The following is a 27,170-nucleotide window of genomic DNA, read 5'->3' on the forward strand; positions in this document are numbered from 1 at the left end:
TGACTGGATTTCATCGGCATGTCTTGAGTTTGACACATGCTTTATATTGTCATTTTAAAGAAGCAAAAGGCAAATCTCAAAGTGTTAAGTGCTTGTACAGCACCAGATGCTTCTCCACTGCTCTCATCAGCATAGAAACCACACACATATAATGTAATTTCAAAAGTTCTATCCAGTAAATGAGTATAATGTTTTTTACTATGTGGCCCTTTTTCTAAAAGATTGCTCTTTCCTCATAATACAACAACCACATAGTGTAAAAATTACTTTAAATAATACACGGATTTCTAATACCAAAACCTTTCTTTCTAAATATTTATTATATGTAGTATTTCCAAATATTACAACATGTGCCAAGTTTTGAGATTTATCAGCAATACATTTTTACATATGCATACTTTTGTCTTTTGGCATTGCCACCAGGTTCACTGTGTATTTAGAAAAGATATGAAAAGTTTGAAATATGACAAAAATAAACAGATTTGCAAGTCCAAAATAAGACTGCAGTCATGTTTCACAGACACTGTATATTACATGTCAAGTAATTTTGAGCTGTCTGACCATGTAACACTTAAAACTTCTACACCAGTGTGGACAAAAATAAGAAAAGATTTAAACATACCACGAGTTCTTTAATCCATTCACATTGATATCTTTAATGTAGGCGCCACACTGGTGAGTTGCTACAAATGTAAATGTCAGTGCAGCTCATGCTGTTGGGCTAACATCCATGCTCTTTCTCCTCCAAACTTGAGCTGGAAGTGTGGTGGCTGTCGATGTTGCTGGAAATATCTGGGGACATCGAGGACAGCAGGGGATCACTGGGGGAAATTGGCCCTAGGGTGTTGTCCCTTACCAGCTCCTTCATTTTACACGCACTAGAGCTGCCGTAAGGGCCAGGTTCCCCCGCATCTGCTGGTATATGGTCAAAGGTGATGGTGCCGTTGTTGAGGTCTAATGTGGTTGGAGGGGACATGTCAGGGGCAGAACTATGCTGGTAGAGCTCTGATGGGCAGTCACCAAGGACGGGCTCCTGCTTAATGGCACGAGCCATTAGCTCTGACGTACAGACAGTTGGGGATGACACCACTGTAAGACCATGAGCACGGGCTTGGATTTCCAACTCCTAGATAGAGATAGAAACGGTGGAAATGTTGCAATGTTTTAACACTGGAACAAAAAGTACATCTACGCTAATCAACTTCAAAATCATGTTTTGTGCAAATTTGCTAAGCCAGCATAAGACCTGGAACATAGAGCAAAGAAGAAAATCCAACTAAAGGCATCTTTTGAAACTCACTAATGGTTGTGCTGCATCTTGTTTGTAAAGTGCAAAACAATTGGTGAAAAGTGGGAGGATGCAAATACACTGCCTGGCCAAAAAGTCGCCACCTGGACTTAACTAAGCAAATAGGTATGAGCCTCCTATTGGACAATTACTGCATGGGCGATTATCGTTCAGCTGGCAACAAGTTATTTAACCCCAACTGGGCTCAGTGCTCAGGGTAAGAAGAGAGGCAGATGAAGTGATGGAGAGACAGTAACTGCCTGTGTATATGTACGTGTGTAAAAACTTCAAGTAGTCAGATTAACAGCAACAGTATTTTGTCTATATCCGCCATTGTAGAAATAATCACATATAAACAATAACGTGGCGCACAGCATCACGTCAAAAAAGGGGCACACCTTTGACATTGCATCTCCGTTTTCCTCGTCCACACGTAAATGCAAAAACTGAGTTTTCAAAAGTCTCCACCCTGGCAGGAATTTTAAAAAAATCTCAGTTTTCAGTGATCGAAAACACCGTTTACGTGTGGATGAAAGGTGCAAATGCATAGAAAAATCTGCGTTTTCAAAAATACCCATGTACATGTGGACGTCGCCATAGACTGGCCACCACAGAGTCCAGACCCCATTGAGAATCTGGATGGAAATAAATCTTGTGACATTGCAGAAACACCCCCGTTCTCTGCTGCCTGTTGGAGCAGGGGGGCTAGGAGGAGGAGTTGGCCGTCCGATTAGGGTCTGGAATGTGGGGCCTGCTGCTGCCGAGTCGGGGCAGTCTGCTTCTCTCCACCCCAGGGAAGAGGGTAACACTACCTGGGTCTGGGTACCTAGACCTGGGGCTTAGAGTACACTTGGGGAGTGTGATTGTGTGTACAGCGTCTCTTTATGTCTGTCTCCACGTTGGGTGAGTGTTGAGTAATTGCATATGAGAGCATGAGGGTGGGAATGGATGTTTGTATCTGTGTGTGCCTGTATGTCTGTGTCTATATGTCAGGTTGGGTATCAGACGCCACCCCTCTAGGGACATCTCAGGCCCTCCAAGGTATGGAGGCCTATCTCCTCCGTGCTGCACAATGATGTTTAATATTTAGTATTTTCTGTTACATTCCCATAGATCATCGTGATGTTGTTTATTATATTGCGCTTTTTTTCCTTCTGATTGTTCTCTCTTTTTTCTTTCTCAACAGGTGATCCAGGTGATTGATACATGTATTTTTTGTCTGCTTATTTTGTTGGTTTTTGTTGTTTGCCCTTTATTACCTTTCCTCTTCTCTGCTGTTTTTCTTTCCCTCTTTCTTTCTCCGCTTTCTTTTCCCCAGTTAAGTCTGTCCCGTATTTAGCAAAGTGAAAATAAAATAAAATAAACAATAAAAGGTGAACCAAATAGACCAATACGGCAAGGCTGGGATGGTCCATTTGGTAAAGTAAATCCGTTGGGCATCTTTCTTCGCCTTTAGACACTAATTCTGATGGCAAAAGAGGCAAGAGGAAAAAAAAAGACATTGCAGAAACTTATCGAAACAATGCCAGAGCGAATGCATGCCGTAAAGGCAGTCCAACAAAATATTAGAGTGTGTGACCCTTTTATTTTGGTGGCAACTTTTTTTTTTGGTCAGGCAGTGTATGACCCAAATTACTCAAAATTGGCTGAAACATCTGTTGAACAGAACAATTTTTTCCAGATAAAACATTCTCTGGTTTTGCACACAGGTTCTTTTGCCACCCTTCATGCTATAGCTGCCAAGCTATACTGGCTGCTGGCTGGACAGGATAATTCCCTTATATATTAGAATGTCAAACACAAGTAGCTTTCTACATATTACCTGTAATTGATGCATTAAAAGAACAAGCATTTGTTAATTTTGTGTTAAATACTGTACATCTGGGATCAAGTAGATTTTTGCTGTACTAATTTTGTGGTTTTACGTAAAAACAAAACAAAACATGACCATAATAATTTAAAAAAACCTACATAACGTCTGCAAAGCCTTAGAGTGACCCACCTGTATACGCAACATGAGATGCCGATTTGCGTGCTCCAGCTTCCTCTGTCTGCACTCAAGCTCCTTGGTTCTCTGCTGCTCGCGCTGTAATTTCCGAATATAGTCCACCGAGGCTTTCAGAATAGTGCCCTTATTCCAGCGCATGTCTCTGGGGTATACATGAGACAAATATCTACAGTCAGACTCAGCTGACCAGCTGACCAGAACACCTCAGGGTTCTTTACATCCTGCTGAGCAAAACGGCAACTGCATTTTAAAGAGACTTTGACACATTAGGATGTTGAAACACGGTTAATGCATGAATCACTACAGTAGGCAGACAAGTAGATGGCTGGGCACATGCATCCATTAGCTTAAATACATGCAAAAACACTTACGGATCATTTGACTTGGGTATTAAGGTTCCCAGCTCTTTAATGCGATCATTGATGTTGAATCTCCGTCTTCGTTCAACTAGAATGCAAAGTAAGGACATGAACTGTGAACACGGATTATATATTATAGATTATATATATATATTATAGATTTACGAAAAAACTAGCAGTAGAAAATTAAGTATAAAAATAAAAAAAACTATTTGCTTTTTAGGATATTTAGGCGATTGTGTAAACCACTACACAATGAAGCTACTAAAATTAAACATAAAAAATTGAAATTCAGTAATATTTTGATTGCCTTACTTAAGTTGTGGTTGTCCTTCTTCTGTCTCTCTTTTGCCAGAGCACGAACTTCAGCCTCTGTGAAGCAAAAGAAGGCTGAATAGCAATACTTTAGACAAAAGCATTTGATTACAATGTGATTTAATCCAGAGTAAATTATTTCATTTTATAGGTTTGTATTTCACATGCTTTGAGGTTTGTTTAGCATATTTGAAACCTGTTAATCACAAACAATACAAAAAATAACAATCTGAAGGCTAGAACTGGAAAAAAGCTTAAAGTTTGCATCTCAGATTTTGCAATATACAGTAGTATAATGTGTGCAATTTAAAAATACACAAAACACTCAACATACAGTTTCTGAAAGTGAAGTTTTACAGTTTACAAAACATTATGTCTTTTTTTTCTCTTCATTTTGCTTTGCTTACCTACTGGAAAGCTCTCTGGCCTTTGATAGCTTTCATATTGGCCACAGGATCCAGGCTTGTCCAGTACTTGCTTCATGCCAGGAGCTGGAGTAATTATTTGGCACATGATTGACTTAACAGTATTTTGTGCACTTCTAAATTGCACACAATATTGACATCAGCCTAAAGTAACCTATGTATTTAGATGTAAAAGCGTCTGAGTGGACTGGGATTACATCATACAAAACAAGGTTATGCATGTATTTTATCAGCAGTAAATTTTTAGACACAGAAAGGTCACAGAAAAGTGTACTAAACTGAGTGTCCACAAATATACCAGTAGTAAACAACATGTAGTAAAGCCTTATACTTTTTCTAATCCAAACGCTCATAAATTGAGTGTTAGTTTACCAGTGAATTCCCTTTTAATGTTGGGTGGACAACTGTTGATGGCGAGGCCTGGTAGTTGGAGACTTTGGTTGGTGTATACATCCAATAAATTTCCTGACACAGGTAGCTGTTGGTGTTAAAAACCTGTCATTATAGTGTCCTCTTGAAAAGAGCAACTGTCATATATTTTATTTAAACTCAAAGAAGGTGTCAACATTACACACTTTGGTATTTATTGTAGTATTTATTTTATCTTAAAATAAATTACCTGGTTGTTCATTTGGAGTCCTGGATCCATCAATCCAAGAACATCGTCGTTGTAGCTTGACTCCAAGCTAATAATATCATCAATGACATCATCCATCTGTATAACACAAAGGCACAATTCATGAACTCCTCACTCTCTGTCGAGACATCTGCATGTAAGGATACTGAATGTCCTCGAAGTGAGCAGGTGTACCTCTTTCTCACAGTTGGTGCTGAGGGTGAGCAAAGCCATGGGACTATTGGGTGCACTGCTGCCAGGACCGGGTGGCATACTGTGTTCGGGGGGCTGGCTGCCAGCTTTACCACCCAGGGTGGTTGACAGATACTGCCTCACCTGCTGCCGCTGAGCCTGCTGGATGTGGTATTTGGTGGGATTTTCCAGGTGGGTCTGGACCTAAGTGGCAAAGTCGTAAACATTACACCACATTAGTTTTGGATTTATTTTTTGACTAAGCTCGTGTGATACAGTTAAGGGTAAGGAGAAAAATACACTGGCACGTAGAGAAAAAAATAGATTTAAAAATGAATGTTTTCATTATAATAATTCATCTGTCCCGGTGTGGTAAAAGCACAAATTAAAAATGCAAGAACTTAAATGTTCAAATGTTTCCAGCTTCAAAGTGCAACTTACAAATCCAAATTAATCACACTATACTACTCTGTTACATTAAAAGTTCCCCTGAAAACAGCCTTTTAAAAACCAAATAATCTAACGTGCTTGCTTTGCAACATTACGGTGTGAAGTAGTCACACTCGAACGTCAAGGAAGGTGGTAGGGAAGCAGACTATGCAGACATTTTGGGTTTCCAAGGTGAGCAATTTATTTGCAGTGAACTTAATTTAATGTATAACTTAACAAAACTTTCCCCAAATCAATTCATTTAACAAAACTCAACATAACATGGCTCTGGTGACACAGCTCACCTCTCCTCTCTCCTGCATCTGGTAGAGACTGGCTTTAAATAGGGCCATCAATTTCCCTCCAATTGCCCAGCCAGTACCACTCACTCAACTGAGGGATCTAAAACTCTACTCAGGTTATCTAAAAACACAAAACCTCTACACACTTCTAATATGCACATTTACACAACTAAATGGCAGTATTAACAAAAGGAAAAACATTCAACAAATCCCTTTAAACATTAACACAAACAAAAGGAAGCATCTCTCTGGAAAAAGAAACCCCTCCACATGGTTTGACCTGATGATGTCATGTGTGACATGATCAGGACTTTAAAATGAGGAAATGCCAAGCGGGCGTTTCCCCACACCTGACACTCATGATGACTGAAAAGACAAACAGAGTAAGTATGAACAAATGACTTAATCTGTAACATAATAAAGTATAATATATGCAGTATATATACTGCATATGCATCTGGTACACTAGCTGCACAGGGGCTCAGAGGAAAGCACTCCAAGGGATCATTAACACCGCCCAAAAGATCACTGGCTGCCCTCTCCCCACACTGGAAGTTCTACACAACGCCCACTGTTTTAAAAAGGCCCAAAACATCATAAAAGACACCTCACATCCTGGCCACTCCCTGTTCGAACTGTTGCCCTCAGGCAGACGGTACAGGGCAATCAGAGCAAGGACTAATAGACTCAAACACAGCTGTTATCCAACTGCAATAACACATCTGAATACTAAAAAAAAATGTCCATCACGCCACTCTTGTGTTAATCTATGCACGGTCTGAAGCATGTGTGTGGGAATGTATGTGAATGTTTTACTGTTATATCTTATTAGTATTTTAAGTATTCTATCTATTTTATTTATTGAATTTTATTGTTTTATTTATATTTTGATATTGCTAGGGATGATGCAATGATCGGGGACCATTCTTAATTTCGTTGTTCTCATGACAATGACAATAAAGTTTCTGATTCTGATCTGATTCTGATTCTATAAAGAAGCATAACTTAGTATTTGTCTTAATTTGCAGAATGTTTGATTTGCCGGCAACAAAACGCTTACACAAACAAACCCGGGATAGTGAGTGAAGCAATGTTACTTGACAAATAGCAAATCATAGCAAATACATAGAAACAGAATAATGTGTACAATGTGCAAAAAAAAGGTAAACACATATGGGACAAATGGAGAGAATTACAACTGCTTCTCCACTTTGTCACATACGGTGATAAGATGTTGAAATGTCCAAACAACATTTCTTTTACATTTTTTTTCATCAAGCTCTTTTTTTCTAAAAGAGCACTATATAACATTTCAGCACCTGTCCAACTCGTGCAGCAATTTAAATACGACTGTGTGTAAAACAGCTTCCCTGTCTTCATTTAACCAAAGACTTGTGAACTGGGTACACATAATGAAGTATTTAGAACTCAACCCTAATCCTCAACCTTAAGTCCTGTTTTCAAGCGCAGCAAAGATATTTTGACTCTTTTAGTGTAAAAATCGCATCTACTCTTTTTTTTTCTTTTTCAAAAATTTTAAAATATGTCAGTCCATCTCACCTGATAGTGGCTGTATTCAAGCATCTCCAGCATGGTTTTTAGGTATTTCAGAAGTTGAAAATAATGCACATACAGTACAATCCCTTTGTCTTGTTAGCTTACACTGGGGTCCACAGATACTGGTCCTGCTTAATTTATCTGATATTTAAGGCTCATTAGTTATGCAAGTTAAGAAATGGAGGAGGACACCAAGACTCATCCTCCCACTCCTGTGTTGTTCCAGATTAGCTATGAATTTATGTCTTTATACAGCCCATTTGACGTCACAACCTGCAGCTCACAAAGGAGTCTTTCTACTGGTTGGCCAGTAGTCTGCAAACCGAAGCTTGCTTAAGGCCAACTAACATTTAATCTTTAGTTCTGCTCATCCAGTATAAAACATTATTTGTTCTGAACACCCAAAACACAATTGACACCATTGTTTCACTACGATCTAGCCATACGAAAACTCAAACGTATGCTGTTTTCCCTAGCCCCATCCATTTAAAACATTTTTTAGAGGTTAATTACATTTGATCATCAGCAGGTAAAAGTTAAAGTCACATTGATATCATGTATATATCTAAGGTGAATGTCTTGGTTTAGCAGCAAAATATTTTTTCATTCCTGTTTTTCCTATCTGGCTACAGTTTTGTGCTGCCTAGGTCAATTATCTTTGTATTTAGGAGAATTAACTTGGAACTGAGCAAAAGTGAACAGGGATTTGTTGCTTTTCAAATCTTTTATTGAACACGCTTCATTTTTGTGAATTGGTTGTCACCAAGTTCAGTCAATGTCGCACTGCATTGAGCCCAGAGGGTGTGCTGAATGACTTGGAAAAAATGTTTTGGCCAGATATGCATGAAGCGTAACGCTGGTGGAAGTCGCGTTGTTTTCTTTCAACTGAAAAATTTACACAGATGGTCCTGATATGAATAAATCTTTTGAACAAAAAAACAACAAGTTGGCTTGTCTTATATAAAGAACCGAGAAGTAGTGACCCCTTATTGGCCCTTAACAAGCATAAAAGATGGAACATGGAGATAATAATACTAAAAGCTGGGAACCAGTGCTATTTTACCCAGCCTTACCAGAAATGGAACTATCAGGAACCATAGATAAGAAACAAAGATGGGGAAACAGCAGAAAGGCATTACCCAGGGTCGAGAATAGTTGCAATGCTTGTCCAACAGGTGGTATAGAGCCACATGTTACACACATATATCAATATTTATTATATGAGTATATTAGGTAAACCGTAGGTGCTGTGTTTATCCAAAAGATTGATGATTAACTTGTGTTACATGTAAAATAATATCTGGGAGCAACAAGGGAACAATGGTGTAAAAAAATAAAACATTGCATTTTTATGCTGGCTGTGCTTTTGTCCTTTAAGCATGAAATACATAAACTGGATGCTTCAAATAAATATGTCTTGCGGCCAAGCTGCAACCCCTGGAACTGGAAAATGAATTCAATGTGGAAGTGACACAAACTGCAGCTCCTCTAGTGGCCTGTGTGGCTGACTTCAAAAGCGAGTCAGCGCGCACAAACGTACATGTTAATTGGCTTTTTAATGCCAGGAACAAAAACAAAATTGCTCTTTATGACTATTTTCCTTTCCCCTTAATAACGGGCACCATTTGACCTTCAATTTGACCTTCTTCTGTCAAGAGCGTCCCACAGCGCTACAATAATGTCGAAGTCCAGGGATCAAATCACCTTGTTGGTGCAAACGTATTATTTTAGTTATGTAAAACTGTGTTGTTGTTGGCATTTTTCACAGATTCAACTGGAAAAAATGGGAACAAATTATGTTTGCAGTTTTTTCTTGTGATACAATATTTGAAATTTTAAAACTGTCACGGCTAACAGAGTGAGCCGTGTGGAGAAATAAATGAGGACCCAAGAGCAGGCACTCGCTGAGATGCGAAGGAGGTTTATTGTAGAATAAAACACAAGGAGAGGATGGCAAAACGGAACTAAAGATAATCTATACTGGGTTAAACTAAACGGAAAACCTGAACACAAAGGAAGGTGGGCGAAGGCACATGAAGGTAGACAGCAGGGAGAACACGCACAGGTGGGGAACACAGCTGGAAGTAATTGACAAGACGAGATAGGGCAAGAAAAACTGAATATACTCACATGAGACAAGGACCTTCACAATAAAACAGGAAACAAGAAACAAGGACGCAGACTTAACCCTGAACTAAACCTACACTAAACACGAGGGCACAAGACACAAAACCTGAGAACAAAACTCTAACTAGAATAAACTGAAACAAAGGATTATAATATTCAAAATGAGATAACTAAAGAATCAGAACATAAACCATAATTCAGATAAATACCAAAATACAAGAAACTGAAAATGCTGGAAAAATGACCCAAAACCGTGACAAAAAAACACCCAAACAAACAAAACACTACATTTTCGGAAATATTTGTGGGTGCTTTCTTTTTTGTTTGGTTGTTGTTTTGTACTACTTGAACGCTAAAGTGGCCGTCACATGAGATGACCGTGCCAGCAGTGGCCCATGGGTCATTTAAGTTATAGATGCTTCCACTAGGCAGTATCATTCGAAGGCAAAGCATAGATTTTCATTGCTATGCAGATGATACCTAGCTTTCATATCTATGAAGCCAGGTGACACACGCCCATTAGGAATGTCTTAAAGAAATAAAGATCTTGATGGTCTCCTATTTCCTGCTTCTAAATTCAGATAAAACTGAGGTTATTGTACTACTAGCCTACTAGCCTGATACAATATATTATTAACTCTCCTAAAACCTCCCTGAAAATCATTCAGGGTCGATTCAAAATGCTGACAGGAAATAGAATGAGAGAACACAATTCTCCCATATAGGTTTCTTTACATCAGCTCCTTAAACCAAGATTTGGAAATCTCAGCCCAAGGTCTCAAGCCGCATTTTATCGTAAAGACCCCATAGTAGCATATCACACCAACAGAGCACTTTGCTTTCAGACTGCTTGTTTACTTTTGGTTCCTAGAATGAATCTGCTTTTAAGATCAGGCTTAAAACATTCCTTTTTGATAAATCAAATGACCCTGAAACCTCCCTTAGTTACGCTGCAATAGGTCTAGGCTGCAATAGGTCTAGGCTGCTTCCCATGATGCAACATGTATACACCATCTGCATTTAATCATTAGTTATTATTATTAATCTCTGGCTCGTATTCACAGTGTGGCGTTTGTTCTTTTTCCTTATCCTCAACCCAAATTATTATTGAACATTTTTAATGTCAATGTTGCCAATGTTCACGAAAACAGACTAACCATTTTCACTGTACTGCTACTATTTACAGTTTTTGCAGTTTTAATGAGAAACTTCATCACCACATTTATTACGTTACATTTTATTTAAGAAGGGCAAATAAAGCCCACGTTCACAGACACCTGTCTTTTCTGTTTGTAATAGTTAGGGTTGAGGACATTTCACTCATGATGACAAGCAACATTAGACTAGCTGTGCATGTTCTTGTACCACCGACATGGTGTCAAATTTTCAGGCCATACTTCACAGAGGGGTAACATTGATGTCACGCCAAATTATTTTCCATTTTGGGCTCTGCAGATTAACCATTAAATAAAGTTCCACAGTGCTACCAGTAATTAAATTACTCATTTGAGCAGATTGAGCAGATTCAATGTTTTTGCTAAAAGAAAAACTGCAGCATCAATTATTTACACTATTTCACATTGCATTTTGTGATTGTCAATAATATTTTATGTCTGCTTTTACAAGCAGAAAACAACTGCAAAGCGAGAGGTACTCTGCACTGAAAGCTCTTTGTGTGCTTCTTTTTTCATGATGAAAAATAGTACACTATCTCTATAATCTCACATTTATTCAGAGATCCTCTCGATGACGCTTTTTTGACGAGGGAGCTCTTTAATGCCTATATGAGCTACTGCATCTCGTGTACCGCTGATAGAACACGGAGTGTCACGCCTTTGCCTGAATTAGTGGAAACTCAGTAAAAGCTTGAGAGGTGAGCACAAACAGAGGAGGAGCCCCCTGGCTCGACAGAGGTTTATACAATGAAACAGAGAAAGCATTCTTTGCGAACTCATAGCAGAACGTTTCTTTGTCTCTTCTTCACAGCTTGGCCTTTTCCTTCAGCAAAACCTTTGGGTCCAGAGGGAACTATTAACAAGGGATGTATTTCATCTATCCCTACAGCAAGACGAGCTCTCACTTTATTCACAGACTCTTTGTGAGACAGAGGTTTATTACCTTCTCAAGGAAAGCACATGGGTTCGTGCTTTAAACTAATGCCTTTAGGACCAATAACATTTCGAGATAGTCGTCACTCTTTGACCCCTGAAAAGAAATACATCCATTCATATCACTCCACCAGCCCCACTCCACTGTTTCCAACTTCCTTGGCAACCAGCCACACTCAAAGCATTCAGTCAAAAGGAAGATGCTAATTGTGTGAGCTAACATTTAAGAATATGGCTACAGTAGCGGTCCTGACTACTTAAGATCTTTCCTATCTTAGGCAATGCGAGTCAGTAGCAGAAGTACAGTAGACAGATTGAAAAGTCAAGCATTAAATAAATTATTTTAGAGTTCATATCTTGAGTTTGAGAGAACAATATTAGTGCAGTAAAATTTTCTCTGATTCAGCCATGTGCACACTGAATTTGATCATGGTAGCAGCAAATCGTTTTGTGATATCAGCTCTCAGTGATATTATTGCAAAGTGGCAGCATTTAGGAACTACAACAAGTCAGCGACAAAGTGGCAGACCACGTAAAGGCACCAAAGCTCTGTAGACTCAGTAACTGCAGAGTCCAGCCTTTCACGGATTTATATGTAAAACTACAGAGCCCCATAGTTTACAATAAACACACGCACACGAAAAGATTTGATTTCTCTGGTCCCTAGTCAAGCTAAGCCTGACTGAAAGTAGTATTAGACATATCCAGGACATACACATTTCAGTCCTATCAAAGCACTACACGACTAGTAATGGGGGTCAACAAAACTATATAAAACATATAAACAAAAACGGAGGACCACAAAAGTTAAAATGAGGTCCATAAACAACAAAAAGTCATCTGTAAATTCTTTTTTTCTTTTCTTTTCCAAGTAAACCCACAAAAACAGCACTAGTCATGCTTATATTTTGGATCATTTTGACAATTTTTTTTTATTGTGTTAATTTAAAAGACAAAAATTAATAACGCCTTATAATGAATTTAAAAATACTATACTAGCAAAAAATACTAACATTTTCTTCTGTGTAATTTTCAGTAGTAGAATAATCGATCTCCAACATAATATCATTTTTGTAAATATAAAGTTTTTGTATTTATGGAAGGAATTCACATAAATACAAACACAAATATGAAAGTTTGTGTTTAAGGTGACAAATTTCCCAAAACATATTTTCCTGAAAAATGTAAGACATAAGCTGTGAATATCTTTAGTACAGGTATTAGTACCTTGACTTTTTCTGATAATTCAGTAGAGAAAATGTCAGTGCCCATAAATGATGCACTGCAGGATTTTAGCGTGTTCAGTTAACAAACAATTAAATCTGATATATTAATGCATGGTACCGTCAAATTTGTTATTATTTTTTTTCATGTCCTCTAGCCTGATATTTACACCATGTTCCCTTTTCCTCAGTTTCCCTTTTCCTTCTCTCACAGTGCAGAATTAAATCAAGTTGTGGCCACAGTACTTCAGAGTGTAATTACTGCTCCACAAGGGGAGAACTACAAGCGCAAGGAACATCAGACTACCAGCACAGATCATCTAATCTCTGGACGTTCACAAAGAAAAATCTATTGTGACATACAGAACATATGATGTGACTTGTTTGTAGTTGATTCTTCACTTCACTCTGCAGTGCTGGACTCAATCTTAGGGTTCCTCCACCTGCCAAAACCTATTTGAACTACTCATAACACCGTGAGACATAAAGAAGCAGACAGAACATATCGGTTAAAAAGGTAACTTTCACCTCAACTTACATTTCCCATTTTTTGTTGGTGAATAACTGTTCTTAGCTTAAATTTCAAAGTTACCAAAATGACATGCTGCTAAGCAAAACAATGCTTATTTTGATTTAAATGTCAATGTGGCCATTCATATCAATGAAGAATATCTAAAAATGATATTTTTATTAGTCATAAAATAACTTTTACAACATCTGAACAGACCCTAGTAGAATTATTAAGATGGATTTTTCACATTTCTGCAGTGCATAGTATTGTGTGTATTAAATAACTTCTCTAATAATAATAATTTCGCTTATTATTATTAGATAATAAGCGAAATTATAAGTCACTGAGTGGGCATCAATTCTTATCTGAGAGAGACCGAGACAGACCGAGTCTGTGGCATCCTTGTCAAATGAAGCTGAACTCCCCACTCTATCTCTGAGGGAGAGGCCATTCGGACAAAGCTCATTTTCGCCGCTTGAATCTGCGTTCTCGTACTTTCAGGCACTACCCAAAGCTTGTGATCAGAGGCTCCAGTGCGAGCTGGACGCCACCACTCGATGAAGCCAACAGAACCATATAATCAGCGAAAAGCAGAGATGAAATTCTGAGACCGCCCAAGGTGAAGCCTTCCACCACTTGGTTACGCCTAGAAATTCTGTCCAAAGAATTATGAACAGACTCGGTGACAAAGGGGCAGCCATGGCAGACTCCAACTCCCACTGGGAACAAGTCCAACTTATTGCCGGCTATGCAGATCCACCTCTTGCAATGGTTGTATAAGGATCGAATCGCTTGTAGCAACAGGCCAGACAAATACGTGACCCGGGACATTCATTGCCACAGAGGACAAAATTGGGTTTCTTTCAGTGCTTTTTAATATCAATAAGGACCAAAATCTGTAAGAAACTTCTTGAATAGAGGCTTTATTACATTCCTCACTTGCCATAGTTCACTCATGTTGACATGATTTATGATACCGGGACACCAAAATACCAACATATTTGGCAACATAAGTAGATCACAAGAATATGACAGAATACACTTTCCTGGAAAATGGGAAGTGCTTTTCCACTTTGCTTTAGCTGTTTATTCATTTGCACTGTGAAGACATTGAGGATTCCAATGAAAGCTTCATTCCTCCACATATTTATGTGTTTAATTTCTCATAAGACAGCAAGCTTCCATCTGACAATGAGCCATCTCATTCAATTGTCCTGTTACTTTTACTATGTATGATGGTAATAAATGAACATTTAATGTAATGTGTTGGGTCTGTCTAGCACAGGATAAATGAACATTTAATGTAATGCTTTTGTTAAACCCCTTGAATTAACGCTGACAATCAGCCCTTTAATCAGATTTTACCCTGGGTTAAATTCAAATGGTGCTTTAATCAGGAGAAATCAAGGAAAAACAAAACTATTAAAAAACACGGTATTTGTCTTTGAAGTTCACACAAAGATATAGCATTTAACAAGACAAAGCAGTCACATATTTTTACACAACCGTGACCACTGTTATTCCAGAAAACCCCGAACACAGAACACAATCTGCTTTCTACTGAAGAAATGGCCCCCATTAAAACTTTTAATGTTTTAGTATAGGTCGCTGATGTAGATACAGTTATGAATTCCTTTGCGTACATTGCAACAGAATACATAATAAACATAATAAATAAAATGTTACTGCGAAGCCTCTTTTTGAGAAAATTGTTTCTTTTTCAAGAAGGCAGCAAAAACTCTCATATCCAAAGTGGTCGTAAGAAGGATTTTGAGTTGAACAACCACACTATGTTGTTTTGACATGGCCTGAAGGAGTCAGTTTGCTCTCTTGCCCAATGCCCTCACTAGCACTTCTCTTTAGCAAAGGCAGCTACAGCAGAGACAGGCCAATTCATTAGGAGGAGCAGCTTGGGACAAAGACGTGTTCTTTTTTCTTTCCCTAAGGCTAACGGGTAACATTAGAAAGAATGTAACATCCTCTTCCAAGAATGAGACACGCAGTCCAGTCAGTGTGGGATTAGAAACATGCACTTGCTTAAGTTACAAACAGTGCTTAATTTAGCAGCTACATAAACACACTGTCTGGCTGTCATGTCTGATGTGGGAGCTTTGCACTAGACTAAGCTTTGAGTTTTAAAATTGAAATTTTAACCAAGCAGCGTACATTTCCATCTTGCCATAATGAGAAGGGTCACGCACTTACTCAGTGCCAGCATTTACAGATGAAATGCAGTATTAAAAATATACAAATGCTATATTTTGGGTTTGAAAATTCTTGTCATGGATTTTGAGACTTGTTGAGACATGTCCTACTCTTGGTAAACGTTATCTCGAAGGATCGAAATTGAGAACAGAGCTTTAGGTATACTCTGAAAAATGTAACAAACAAAAGACTCTCTCTTAGGTCGTTTACAGCTCAGTCTGAGCCAAACCCAAAAATCAAATAGTACAAAGATCTCGCATTATTCAGCTTATGTGCCTGAAGTTTGAGGAAAAGGTCAGTGTAAACCACAAAGGGCTGCACGCGGACTTGAATCTGATGTTTTTTTTTTATTTAGGGCTACGCAGTGCCATCAAATGACTTTGGAAAATCTTTGATGGCACTGTTGAATAAATTCAATTTTTATGCATGAAGATTTATGAATTTTTAAATTAGTTTACATGTTATTTTAAAAATCTAATATAAAACAGATCATATAAAATAATCTTTTGCAAATAAAATCATACTACCAGTAAACATCCTACTAGAAATAAGAATAATGAAAACATAAATACAAGCTCAGAGTTTAGCACTGAACATTATATTATATAAGCAAAAAAGGTAATAACTGCCACAGGAAAACATGAAAAATGTGACTCACCTGACAGTTTATTAGGAACAACTAGTATAGCATTGGACTGCCTTTTCTGTACAGAATTAATTCTTCGTGGTAGAATAAACAAGGTTCCATCACTCCCTAAAGGTGCTCTGTTGGACTGATATCTGTGGATGGCATTTAAGTAAAGTGAACTTATGGTTATGTTCAAGAAACAAGTTTGAGATAGTTGGAGATTTGTGGCATGGTGTGTACGTGCAAAGGGATGGCCGGCAACAATACTCCTGTAGGATGGGAATGATGTGCATTCAGAGATGCTGCAGAGATGCTATTCTGCGTGCCTTGATTATGGTTATTGTTGCTTTCCAATTGGATTGAAGCAGTCTGCAATTATAGCATCAATAAGGGATTTTCACCATTGTCTAAACCCTAGACATCGTTGTGTGGGAAAATCCCAGTAAACTAACCCGTGGGTTCAACAACCATTCCACATGCACTGAGTTTGTCCCACATGATTGGTTTAGATATTTGCATTAACAAACAGTTAAGCCAGGGAAACCAAACAAAGTCAGGTAGTACTGGTCACAGTACCAGGTAGCAAGGAATTGCCAAAAAACTGTAGTTCCTCTAATAGCCTAAACTTAAGAAAAAATTGTGCAGGGGTTACATATTCATACAACTCGCCCATTTAACTTGGCACGTGGCAACTTTGAGTGGCGATTACCATCTGACTCAGAAAGTAATCTCCAGCAGTTTCAGGTTAAGACCACTTCCTATTTGTACCAGTGTTCCACAGGAATCTATTCTTGGACCTCTTTTATTCACTTTCTATATAACCAATATTATCTTTACCCAACCCAATATCACAGTGTAACATGCCAGTCAACCCTAGCTTGTGCCACTATTGTTTATATACATGCTTCCACATCCACCTTGAAGGCTTGTGTATTACGATTTATCACAGGAGATTTTTTTCTTACTCATCATTGTATCATACATAAAGAAGCGGTATGATGCTCCCTGGGAAACTGAAGATATTTGTTTACATGGCTCTGCTGAAAAGATTTCCTGCTTCCCTCAACTTCTTTATGGAATTTAAGCACGCTACTTAGGATGTCACATTACGACCATAGATACTTTGATGCTCATAAATGGACTGAACTACAAAAAATTATGAAGCTGCATTTTCTGATTTCACTGGAACATTTCCACAGATAATATTTTGTGTGATCATGTATAATGTGTCCTTTTATTATGCAGCTGTCTCAGTTTTTGTATAGCCTTTGTGTACACTGGTCTCACCTGAAATATAGAGCTCAATCTCAAAGAGACTACCTGTTAATAATAACCTTCTTAATATGGTCAGTTCAAAATAACTGATCTCTTTTTATGTTCATAGTTTTTATGTTCATTTTTGAATAAAATGACAGAAAACACAAGTCTTGTGCATAATGAGCTAGATAAATAAATAAATAAAATTATTATTAATCATTAATCCTTCAAACGATACCATGCAGAATCCTACCACTAACCCAGAAAATAATGGCTTTTGAGCAACTTTGATAGGAGAGAAGCCCGGTGGGACGTCATGTGCGACAGAGCTGTAGAAACAGGTGTAATGCCTTTAAACAAGTTAACTGACACCCTCGGTCCTCTTGCTTCTCATCTTTCTCACACTGTAAGGAATCTCGGAGTGTTTTTAGATAGCTCCTTTAAATTAGAGAAGCAAGTGTCCACAGTTGTGAAAACAAGTTTTTATCAGTTATGTGAAATTGCCAAAGCTAAGCCTTATCTTCCTCCAAGAGACCTAGAAACACTTATTCATGCCTTCATCACCTCTAGACTGGACTACTGCAATTCTCTCTATTTGGGTCTCCAACACTCATCTCTCCATCGCTTGCAGTTAGTCCAAAATGCCGCTGCACGTCTTTTAACAGGTGTTAGATTGTATGAACACATCTCTCCAGTTTTAGCAAATTTACATTGGCTCCCTGTAAAATATTGTATTGATTTTAAGATTATTTTACTTACTTTTAAAGTTTTAAATAATATGGTGCCTAGTTATTTAAACGAACTCAACATTTATGACCCCGAAAGAGCACTGAGATCATCTAGCCAGATGCTCTTAGCACAACCAAGGTCTCGATTGAAGCATAGAGGAGATCGGGCCTTCGCAGTAACAGCACCCAGACTCTGGAATAATCTGTCAGAGGAGATTCGTACTTCAGTCTATTCAGTCTTTTAAATTGCGTCTTAAAACTCACTTTTTTACTGGCTGTTAATTCGAGTTCAGTACGAGTACCATCAGGCCTGTTTTATGCTTCTATTGTTAATTCACTGTCTTCTTATTTATCTTTATTTGTTTCTCTATTGTTTTCTCTTGTTTTTAACAGATTGTGAAGCACTTTGTTCAACTCTGTTGTTTTTAAATGTGCTATACAAATAAATTTTGAATTGAATTGAATTTGAAATTCCGCCTGCACACATAATAAGGGAATTTTATTCAAGCACAGCTGAAGCAAACAAGACAAAGTTCTGAAACTTAGAAGGTGGACTGGCAGGCAAACTTTAAATAGCTGCTGATGGAGCTTTTTCATGTCCGTATGTTGTTCCATGCAAAGTAAAACAGACGTTTTGTAACAGCTCTGATATGATCTTAGAAGCCACCGTGTACACACAGCACAACCCCAAGAGGAACAGTTCCAGCTCATAGGCACAAATTAAGGAAGCTTTCCTATCAGTGGTGCACCATGGAATCAAAAAGCAGTTATTATTACACACTAAGATGTTAAACTGCAAAAAAATCACCTTTAAAATGTTTCTGTAACAAGTTTTCAAACTGAGTGAGATTTGGTTTTTAGATGACCTAAATATAATTTTATAAGCAGTGCTGTCAGTCTTAAGTAGTCTGAATTTTAGCTGGTTCTTAAAGCTTGAGAGCAGCGTAAATATCCCAAACATGATATAGATCAAGTGTTTCTTATCTTACGTTTTACCAACAAGTCGAAATGATCTAAACTATTAAAGAAACATTTCACTAAACAATCCATCCTGATATGCCATTGCAGGAAGTCTGGTTACTCAAGTAAGACGTTAGAGTTTTGTGTTGCTACAGGTACTTCCCAAGGATAACATAATAAATGGGCTTTATTTAATTCATCCCACAATTTAGCAAACACTTGGTTGAAGCAGTAGCTCAAAAAATGACAACATTTCTGTAGGGTTACGAGTAGAAACAACATTATCAATTCCAATAGGGGTCCACAACATGCATCAAAAAAATGAAATGGAAAAGGTTAAGGATGTGGGACTACATTATTCTATTTGTTAAAAAAACGTGTAAACATTATCTCAACTCAAGTTATTTTTTATTAATATTATAGTTGGTCTTTTTTCCTATAGGGTCTTTTCTCCAGCCATTAGGTCTGACAAAAAAGAGGCATTTGCATAAATTAAAGTTTTGGTTTTGTTTTAACAACAACATGTCTTCGCTTCATGTTTCGGTGTTTTATGACCCAAATTTCTCTGCAGCTCAAAGCTGTCTCCTTGGTTATGAAACTGTCAAACATCAAACCCCATATCGTCATCAATTACCAGCCATCTGCACCAAAATTTTGGCCATAACTCAGTCAAATCCAAAAACAAAGTCATATGCAGTTCTGTGAAACCCAATTCTTAACACTGCTGAGTGAGTGCCTTTGTCTCAATCCCTGAACTATTTTACACTCCATTCTCACAGGGGTCAGAGAAAGCTTGACTAATTAAGGGCCCCCCCATCCCCTTTTGGACTTCAACTGAGCTTTATGTTTTCACTTTCATGCTCCAGCAGCTCTGCCTGGTACTTCTAAGCTAATTTTGCACTGAATACATGTCTTAAGGGGGGTCTCTCTGATAATCCAGACAGACAAGGTTCAAACTGTCAGGAAGTGTTTGCCCACATGGCATTTCTGTCTGGGTTGTGTGAAAGTTATGAAGTATAAGAAAAAGATCCTCCAAAAGAATTCCATAAATAATCTGCTTTATTACAGTAATGTTGTGTTTTTCCATGTACCAAGTAACATTATGGCAGGCTTAAACACAATGATATATCAAAGGTGCAACACATCAGCAAAAAGACTGAGCAGCAGGAATGAACCCAGTGAAACAGAGCGATGGTAAAGTCATTTTACTTTAACTCAAATACACATCAAATCTATAGAGCCAATCCATCAGCTACACACCAACTATAGTCAAAATTTTCTTTAACAGCTCACTTAAAATGCAGAATGTAAATACTCATACTTTCTCTTCATCTCAAACCTGGAAAAATAACTATATTTGAAGACCTTATTTCAGGAAACTAATATTTATAACTAGCGCAGACTGAAAAATGTGTACACTCACACTTTCAGGGTCTATCCGGTCATTCCAGGACTCAGATGAATGAAAATATGTCAGTGTAGTGGAGCAAATAGGATTAAATGCGTTTAATGCCAAATGTCTGGAAACAGGAATTCTGTCAAGAGATAATCCCCTGTATGGAATTAACACAGTCCCCTCTTAAAAAACTGTATTTGTTCATAGTCCATAATAGAGTTGAAATTGTGATTTAAAGAAGAACAAAATCCTTAAGCAGTTTTTGGAAACAAGGATCAACTGGAGAATACCCATTACTGATCATCAGTGACTCAAGCAGGTTTTCCAGAGTCTTGGAAGCCTTACCTTCAGGTCCTTTATGGATGACTGGCTCACAGCAGAAGGGCCAGGTGGAGGCGTCAGGTCGTGGACAGACCTGTGTTGGGCGCCGTGGTGAAAAGGGTGACCGGACTTCTTCTTCCTCGCTTCCCCACACTCTCGAACCTGGTAGGGGGAAAACACTGGCATCTCTTGGAGTTGGACCTGTGACATCACGGCCGGTAGAGGGGGGGAATCCTGGCAGCGCTTGTAGAGGCCATGCTGGTCCAGAGGAGCACTGAAAACACCGGCCCACCCAAGGGCAAAAAACGGAGGGAGGAGTTAAATAAGCCAGGCTAAACAAAACGCTGGTGTGTATGTACTTGGCCAATGGCATTTTTTCCTGAGCCATCCTGAGTCACTGAGCTATATGAGGTATTGTAGTAGAGCACAATGTAATGATTGAGCAAGAGGGAAGCCAGAGATTCTTTTACTGAGAATATGTTATTGTTCTACGAATGAGGGTGAATGATGCATTTATGCTTCATGGACTGTTATACACTATAAGAGGGTGGGTAATTATCTATACAACCCTGAACACGGATGTAATCTAACTGATTAAGTATCCTAAAATAATACAGAAAGCATTACTGTAACGTCCATTTTCTTTTGTAACTCTGCTTTTGGTTTGTAAAAATATCAGGATTTGAGAAATAGCACCTAATGAACATCATGGTGTAACTTTGGTGTAGTGCTACACTGGGCTTTGCAGCTATTCAAATAAACAGTGCTATCTTTAGCACTATAAAAAAAAGTGCCAATGCTAAAAACATTTAGACCAAACTATTAAATTACCAGGCAATAAATGTTCCACAAAGCTAAGGGATTTGTGCTATAATTCCTGGTTATGGGTTCACTGCATTATCTAACCTCTACCATGTTACTCATAGTAACTGACCAATGGACCAAAGGTCATTCAATAGAAAATCAGTAATTGGTTCCAACTTGACCCCTGAAAATGGAAAACGTTTTTTCATACAGTAACCCTAACATTTTTAATGAATTATATAAATCAATATGTAAGTCAAAACAAAGTTTGTCAGGGGTCTGTGGCCCAGCATTTATGTGTTTGGACTCTATTATACAAAGGGTTTCCTTTATGCATACATTTCGATGCCAGGAAAAGTACATTTCTAAGCTGAGCTGCTAAGCTGATCAACTGTAGTTTTTCATTCTGATCTTTACCTCAATGTCAATAACAATGGCCAGATAAGATTGGTAATATCACTGGGTCTGCTTGGGTTTCTATCTAAACTCTGCCAAGTCTGACAATGATTTCAAGGAAATCTAATGCTGACTATGAACTGTCAGACTCCAAATAACCAATCAGCTTTGAGGTGTGAGGCAGTGCCTTAGGCCTTTGGAAAACCTTTAATAAGCATCGCAGATTTACTCATGTGCAAAATCTCAGTCTGTCCACTGAGAGTTCATCCATTCGAATCCATGTACATATTTCAGCAGACAGCAGCTGCACATCCCAAACTGAACTGGGTCTGGCATTGCACACGCTGTCAGGATGAGGCATTCCCTCAGAAAATGATCCTTTTGATAAAACCACTTCAAATCCTCTCAGCCTGCGCAGCTGTGTGATAATCGCACTAATTAGCCTGGCATGTCAAATCTAGCCTCTGGTCGACAGCTATTGCTTTTACATCACCAGTGAAAGAGCTTCAGAAGAAACTCTTGTTTTTTCTTTTTTATGCAACCTATTTCACAGAAATTTATATCTTGTTTCATTAAAAGTGATTCTTTGGAGTCTTGCTTATGAAAAATAAGTTCCAGTTCATTAAGTCGTTTTATAATGTTCAGTGTTTGTGTGTCGGATATTGATTTTCCACAGAAAAATACCTTCCATTTGGCCTTTTAGAAGACAGCAGTTTTCATGCACTTGCTATGGTTTAAATCATACTTGTGTTATAACCATATTTTAAAAAGCTGAGTCATGCTTAATTTAGTCTGCAGTTCATTTGTTAAGGTTCAGTGAGACTGGCTGTATTCTCATTGTTGCCTTGCTGAAAATATCAATAAAAAAATCAATTAAAAATCGAAATAATTTGGATTATTTTTCTAATTTCACAAGAAGCTGAGTTACTGCGAAACAATCCAACTTTGTCCTTAAAACACTGTTCACTACAGACAAAAAAATGATTTACCCTGTCAGGGTTTAGGACATATGTACTTATGAGTCAAAAAAAGCAAACACGCAAAGTGAAATATTTTTATACGCACAGATTTTATATCCATATTATGCTCATGAGCTATTGTTTTAAAGTGTAAAATAGTGAGGTATACATTTAATTTCTTTATATTTTGTTTGGAAAATGGGAAAGTCTTCTTGAAGGATATACAAAGCTCTTCTTTGGATGTTGGCTGCCTTTTGTTCTGGTCTCTATCAAGATGAGCCTACACTACATAATGTTGGGGTGCAGGCTCTGGGGAGGCAGTTTGATGACTTCATTGCATGTTTTTTATTCACCTATGCTTTGACTTTTTTGGCAGCATGTTTGTGATCATTGTTATCTCTGAAGAACAAAGCCAGTCCCAATCAGACTGTTTCCAGATGATGTTATATGGTGGATCAAAATGTGAGTTTCTGAGCTCATAATTCCATCAATTTTGAAAAATCTCCATCTGTGAAACAGAGCCTCCACCATGTTTCACAGATGGCTTTAGACACCCACTGTTGTACGTCTTTCCTGGCCTCCTCCGTTGGATTCACCGCTCTATAAGACCTCTTGCCAATGACTTTAAATATGTAAATATGGCTACCTTTGTGAGCAGCCCTTCTCAAGAGACCATTTCTGATGAAACTCCTGCTTCAGAAAATGGATGGATCAACTGAACGGCCTGATATATTTGTGTCAGGAATTTGCTGGATTTTTTTTCCATTTTCTGAAGGACCTGATTCTCAGATACTCTTCATCTGCTGTAGATATTTCAAGGCCTCGCCTAGTTTCCTCAAATGTTTTAAGGACACACGTTGTAAGATGCCAAGTTTTCAGCTTCTTTGGGAATCATCTTGCTGGTGCAAGTACAATTTTATATCTGTCTGTTAAACTGTGTTATTTTTGGCTTTTTCCATAGATACAACAAAAGAAATGAGAAAAAAAATCACATGCTTTTGCAATAGACAGTAACAGTAAGTAAGTAAAAGTGGCTAAAAAAATGTCAGGTCTCAGTTCTCAGGAAAAAAGTTGTCAGGTATCAGACAAAAAAATGTCAGGTCTCAGTTCTCAGGGAAAAAGTCAGGTATCAGACAAAAAAATGTCAGGTCTCAGACAAAAAAAAAAGTCAGGTCTCAGACAAAAAAAAAAAGTCAGGTCTCAGACAAAAAAAAAAGTCAGGTCTCAGACAAAAAAAAAAAGTCAGGTCTCAGACAAAAAAAATGTCAGGTCTCAGACAAAAAAAAAAAGTCAGGTCTCAGACAAAAAAATGTCAGGTCTCAGTTCTCAGGAAAAAAGTCGTCAGGTATCAGACAAAAAAAAATGTCAGGTCTCAGTTCTCAGACAAAAAAATGTCAGGTCTCAGTTCTCGGGAAAAAAGTCAGGTATCAGACAAAAAAAAATGTCAGGTCTCAGTTCTCAGGAAAAAAGTTGTCAGGTCTCAGAACACGAGCTATCAGACAGAGAGAAAATCTTCCTGCAGGTGGCGCTGTTGTCATGTGCCAGACGAATTGATTTCCAAATACGTCATCAACGTGTGTGACAGTGGAAGAACATAAGGTCATTGACCTCACCGGAATTCTACCACAGTTCATGCTCCGAACGACACAACGGCTGTGTCCCAATTAAGAGACCGCATGCTTGGAGTACGCATTTTGAGACCTATTACATCACCGCCACGCGACTATGGCTGTCACAATTCGAAGTGGGGTTAGGGGTCCCGTATGTCCCACAATTCATATGGATGTGGATAATTTTGCCGAGAAATACGGCAGACGGCAGAAGCGGGGCGACCGAAGACTAAACTTTCAAAAGTAAGTACTGAATATTATGTCACTTATTTATGTGCAAATGTTTAATAACGAAGAACACTGAAACATTACTGTTGGCCACATGTCGGCAAAGTTACAAATATTAGCGATGTTTGTACTAACTTGATTTTAAAGCCTTTACTGTAAAATATATGCAGTTCAATAGTTGTCCTTAATCTGACAGAGAATGTGATGATTTTATGGATAATTAAGTTCAGTAATATATCCACAAACACAAGCTGAAAGTCAGTGATGCTGCTCGGTTTGCAGTCCTGAATATCACGGCACAAGCAGGATTCACTGCACTGTTAATGTTAGCTATGTTATATTGCTGCCTCTGTCCGGTGGTGTCGAGCCAAACGGACTTTAACGTGTGTTTGAACGAGCTGACGGTTCACTCGTTAAGCTGAAAGAAAGATGCTTTAATCACAGGAGTCACACATGTGTCCACTGTACCATCTGGGAACTCTTCTTGTTTAGCACTCGTAATAACACAAACACTAAATCCTCCTTCTCTGGTGCCGTTTTGTAGCAGTGTGTACACCTGAGACTGTCACCTGTCTGTCCTGCACTCTCTCTCTTTTTCTTTCTCTCTGATTGTGGAATAAAAGTATGAACATGTATTAATAAGTTACACTTGTGTTTGAATCCTGCAGCTTATCACACATTTGATTTCCATGTGTGACAACTGCAAGTGTCCAGAGTGAGGACAGACTGAGGGACCCACTGCTGCACATCATCTGTGAGGCTTTGCAGCCCTGATCATCCACCAGGACAAACTCAGCAGTGTGTGAGGAAGAGGAGGAGTGTAGCAAAAAAATACACTTCTTTGATATTCAATTCAATTTTATTTATATAGCACCAAATCACAACAACAGTCACCTCAAGGCGCTTTATATTGTAAGGTAGAACCTACAATAATACATACAGAGGTGTATGTATGAAAGAGGTGAACAGTAGTTACTAAATAAGTTGTACTTTTGTCATTTATTTTTAATGCTTGATTAAAAAAAGTATTTTTGGAAGAGTCATAGAAACCAGCCAAAGTCGGATACTCCTTTCATCTTCGTCAGATGACATATTCCAGCAAATCTATAAACAACAACAAAAAACAACATATCGGGATCACAAAATATCTTGACAGTAGCAACAGAAAAAGAGAAATAAAGAAAACAGCGACAGAAAGGATGCAGGCTCCTCGTAAGCTTTCAGCTTGTCCATTCGCTGAAACGTATATAAAACAATTACTAACCAGTTTAAATTTAGATCGCGTTTCAACACCACTGTCGCTAGCTAGAAGGAATTAGTCAGACAAAAATAGTGCTGACTTATTTTATCGTACAAAATTAGCTTTCCTTCTCTGATATGCGTTATGTAACTTTCACAACCTAACCGCAACTTAATATAACACAACTGTCCAACAAGTATGGACAAAAGGGAGAGCAAATTAAACTTACGTTGTGTCGTTAGGAGCATGAACTGTGGTAGTATTCCGGTGAGGTCAATAGACCCTGTGCACAAGAAAATGCTAACTTCTTGGTTTGAGACCGGATGTAGGGTAGCTTTACTTTGCGGTCAATCGCTACTGCGAAGATATACTCCAAAATCAGGTCTAAAACTCGAAAACTGAAAGATTGCGTTAAGTTACAAAGAGCAGAAGGTGGGAACACTCACCACTGTTGTGTCATAAAAAATCTAATGATCAATTTTGATGTTTAAAGAGTTTAGATCGATCAGTTGTTTACATCACTCAACACAAGCAGAACTGCATTACAGCAGCAGAAGACACATCGTCCACATTCAGAAGCACATCTCTGTATAGTGACTGGTCTTATGATTTAAACAGGCAAATGTTCAGCATTCACACTGCAGGTGAAGAATAGTCAAACCAGATGTTTCCCCCATTATGTCGAGATCAGCTAGTCAAGTACACACCTACACAGCATGTTAACAAACCGTGAAAAAAAAGCCACACAAAAAATGAATGATTGCTGGTAAGGGTTTCTATACTTTAGTATTTACGAAGGGTATGTTGTGACTTACCTTCAAAATTACAGTGGTCCCTCGCTATAACGCGGTTCACCTTTCACCTCGCTGTTTCGCAGATTTTTTAGTGCAAGTTTGCATGCTTTTTTTTTTTGCGTCACATTGTCCTGCGTCCTGATCGCTGCAGACGATCTCCTCCGTGACGTCTCTCCTGTACAGT

The 27,170-nt window shown here is 38.2% G+C and overlaps 1 protein-coding gene across 5 annotated transcripts in view; it reads right to left on the reverse strand.

Moving 5' to 3' along the window:
• Positions 1 to 327: 327 nt before the first annotated feature.
• Positions 328 to 27,170, reverse strand: part of mitfa (melanocyte inducing transcription factor a) — a 37,858-nt gene continuing 11,015 nt past the window's right edge. For 2 of the 5 annotated variants that reach the window (XM_085273072.1, XM_085273073.1), the window contains exons 2-10: positions 20,980 to 21,229; positions 5,207 to 5,407; positions 5,015 to 5,110; positions 4,768 to 4,873; positions 4,378 to 4,461; positions 3,971 to 4,027; positions 3,668 to 3,743; positions 3,291 to 3,438; positions 328 to 1,126 (exon numbers count right to left, since the gene is read on the reverse strand). In XM_085273072.1, the coding sequence (XP_085129198.1) occupies positions 722 to 1,126; positions 3,291 to 3,438; positions 3,668 to 3,743; positions 3,971 to 4,027; positions 4,378 to 4,461; positions 4,768 to 4,873; positions 5,015 to 5,110; positions 5,207 to 5,407; positions 20,980 to 21,229 (1,423 nt within the window). In that variant the 3' untranslated portion in view covers positions 328 to 721. Of the gene's footprint in view, positions 1,127 to 3,290; positions 3,439 to 3,667; positions 3,744 to 3,970; positions 4,028 to 4,377; positions 4,462 to 4,767; positions 4,874 to 5,014; positions 5,111 to 5,206; positions 5,408 to 7,494; positions 7,613 to 20,979; positions 21,230 to 27,170 lie in introns of those variants that run through there. The other 3 variants (XM_085273076.1, XM_085273075.1, XM_085273077.1) reach the window with 3 other exon arrangements.

This window comes from Mchenga conophoros, linkage group LG5 (genome assembly GCF_057382185.1).
Source record: "Mchenga conophoros isolate Kocher_MC1m ecotype Shallow Benthic linkage group LG5, M_conophoros_male_GT1.1, whole genome shotgun sequence".
NCBI lineage: Eukaryota > Metazoa > Chordata > Actinopteri > Cichliformes > Cichlidae > Mchenga > Mchenga conophoros.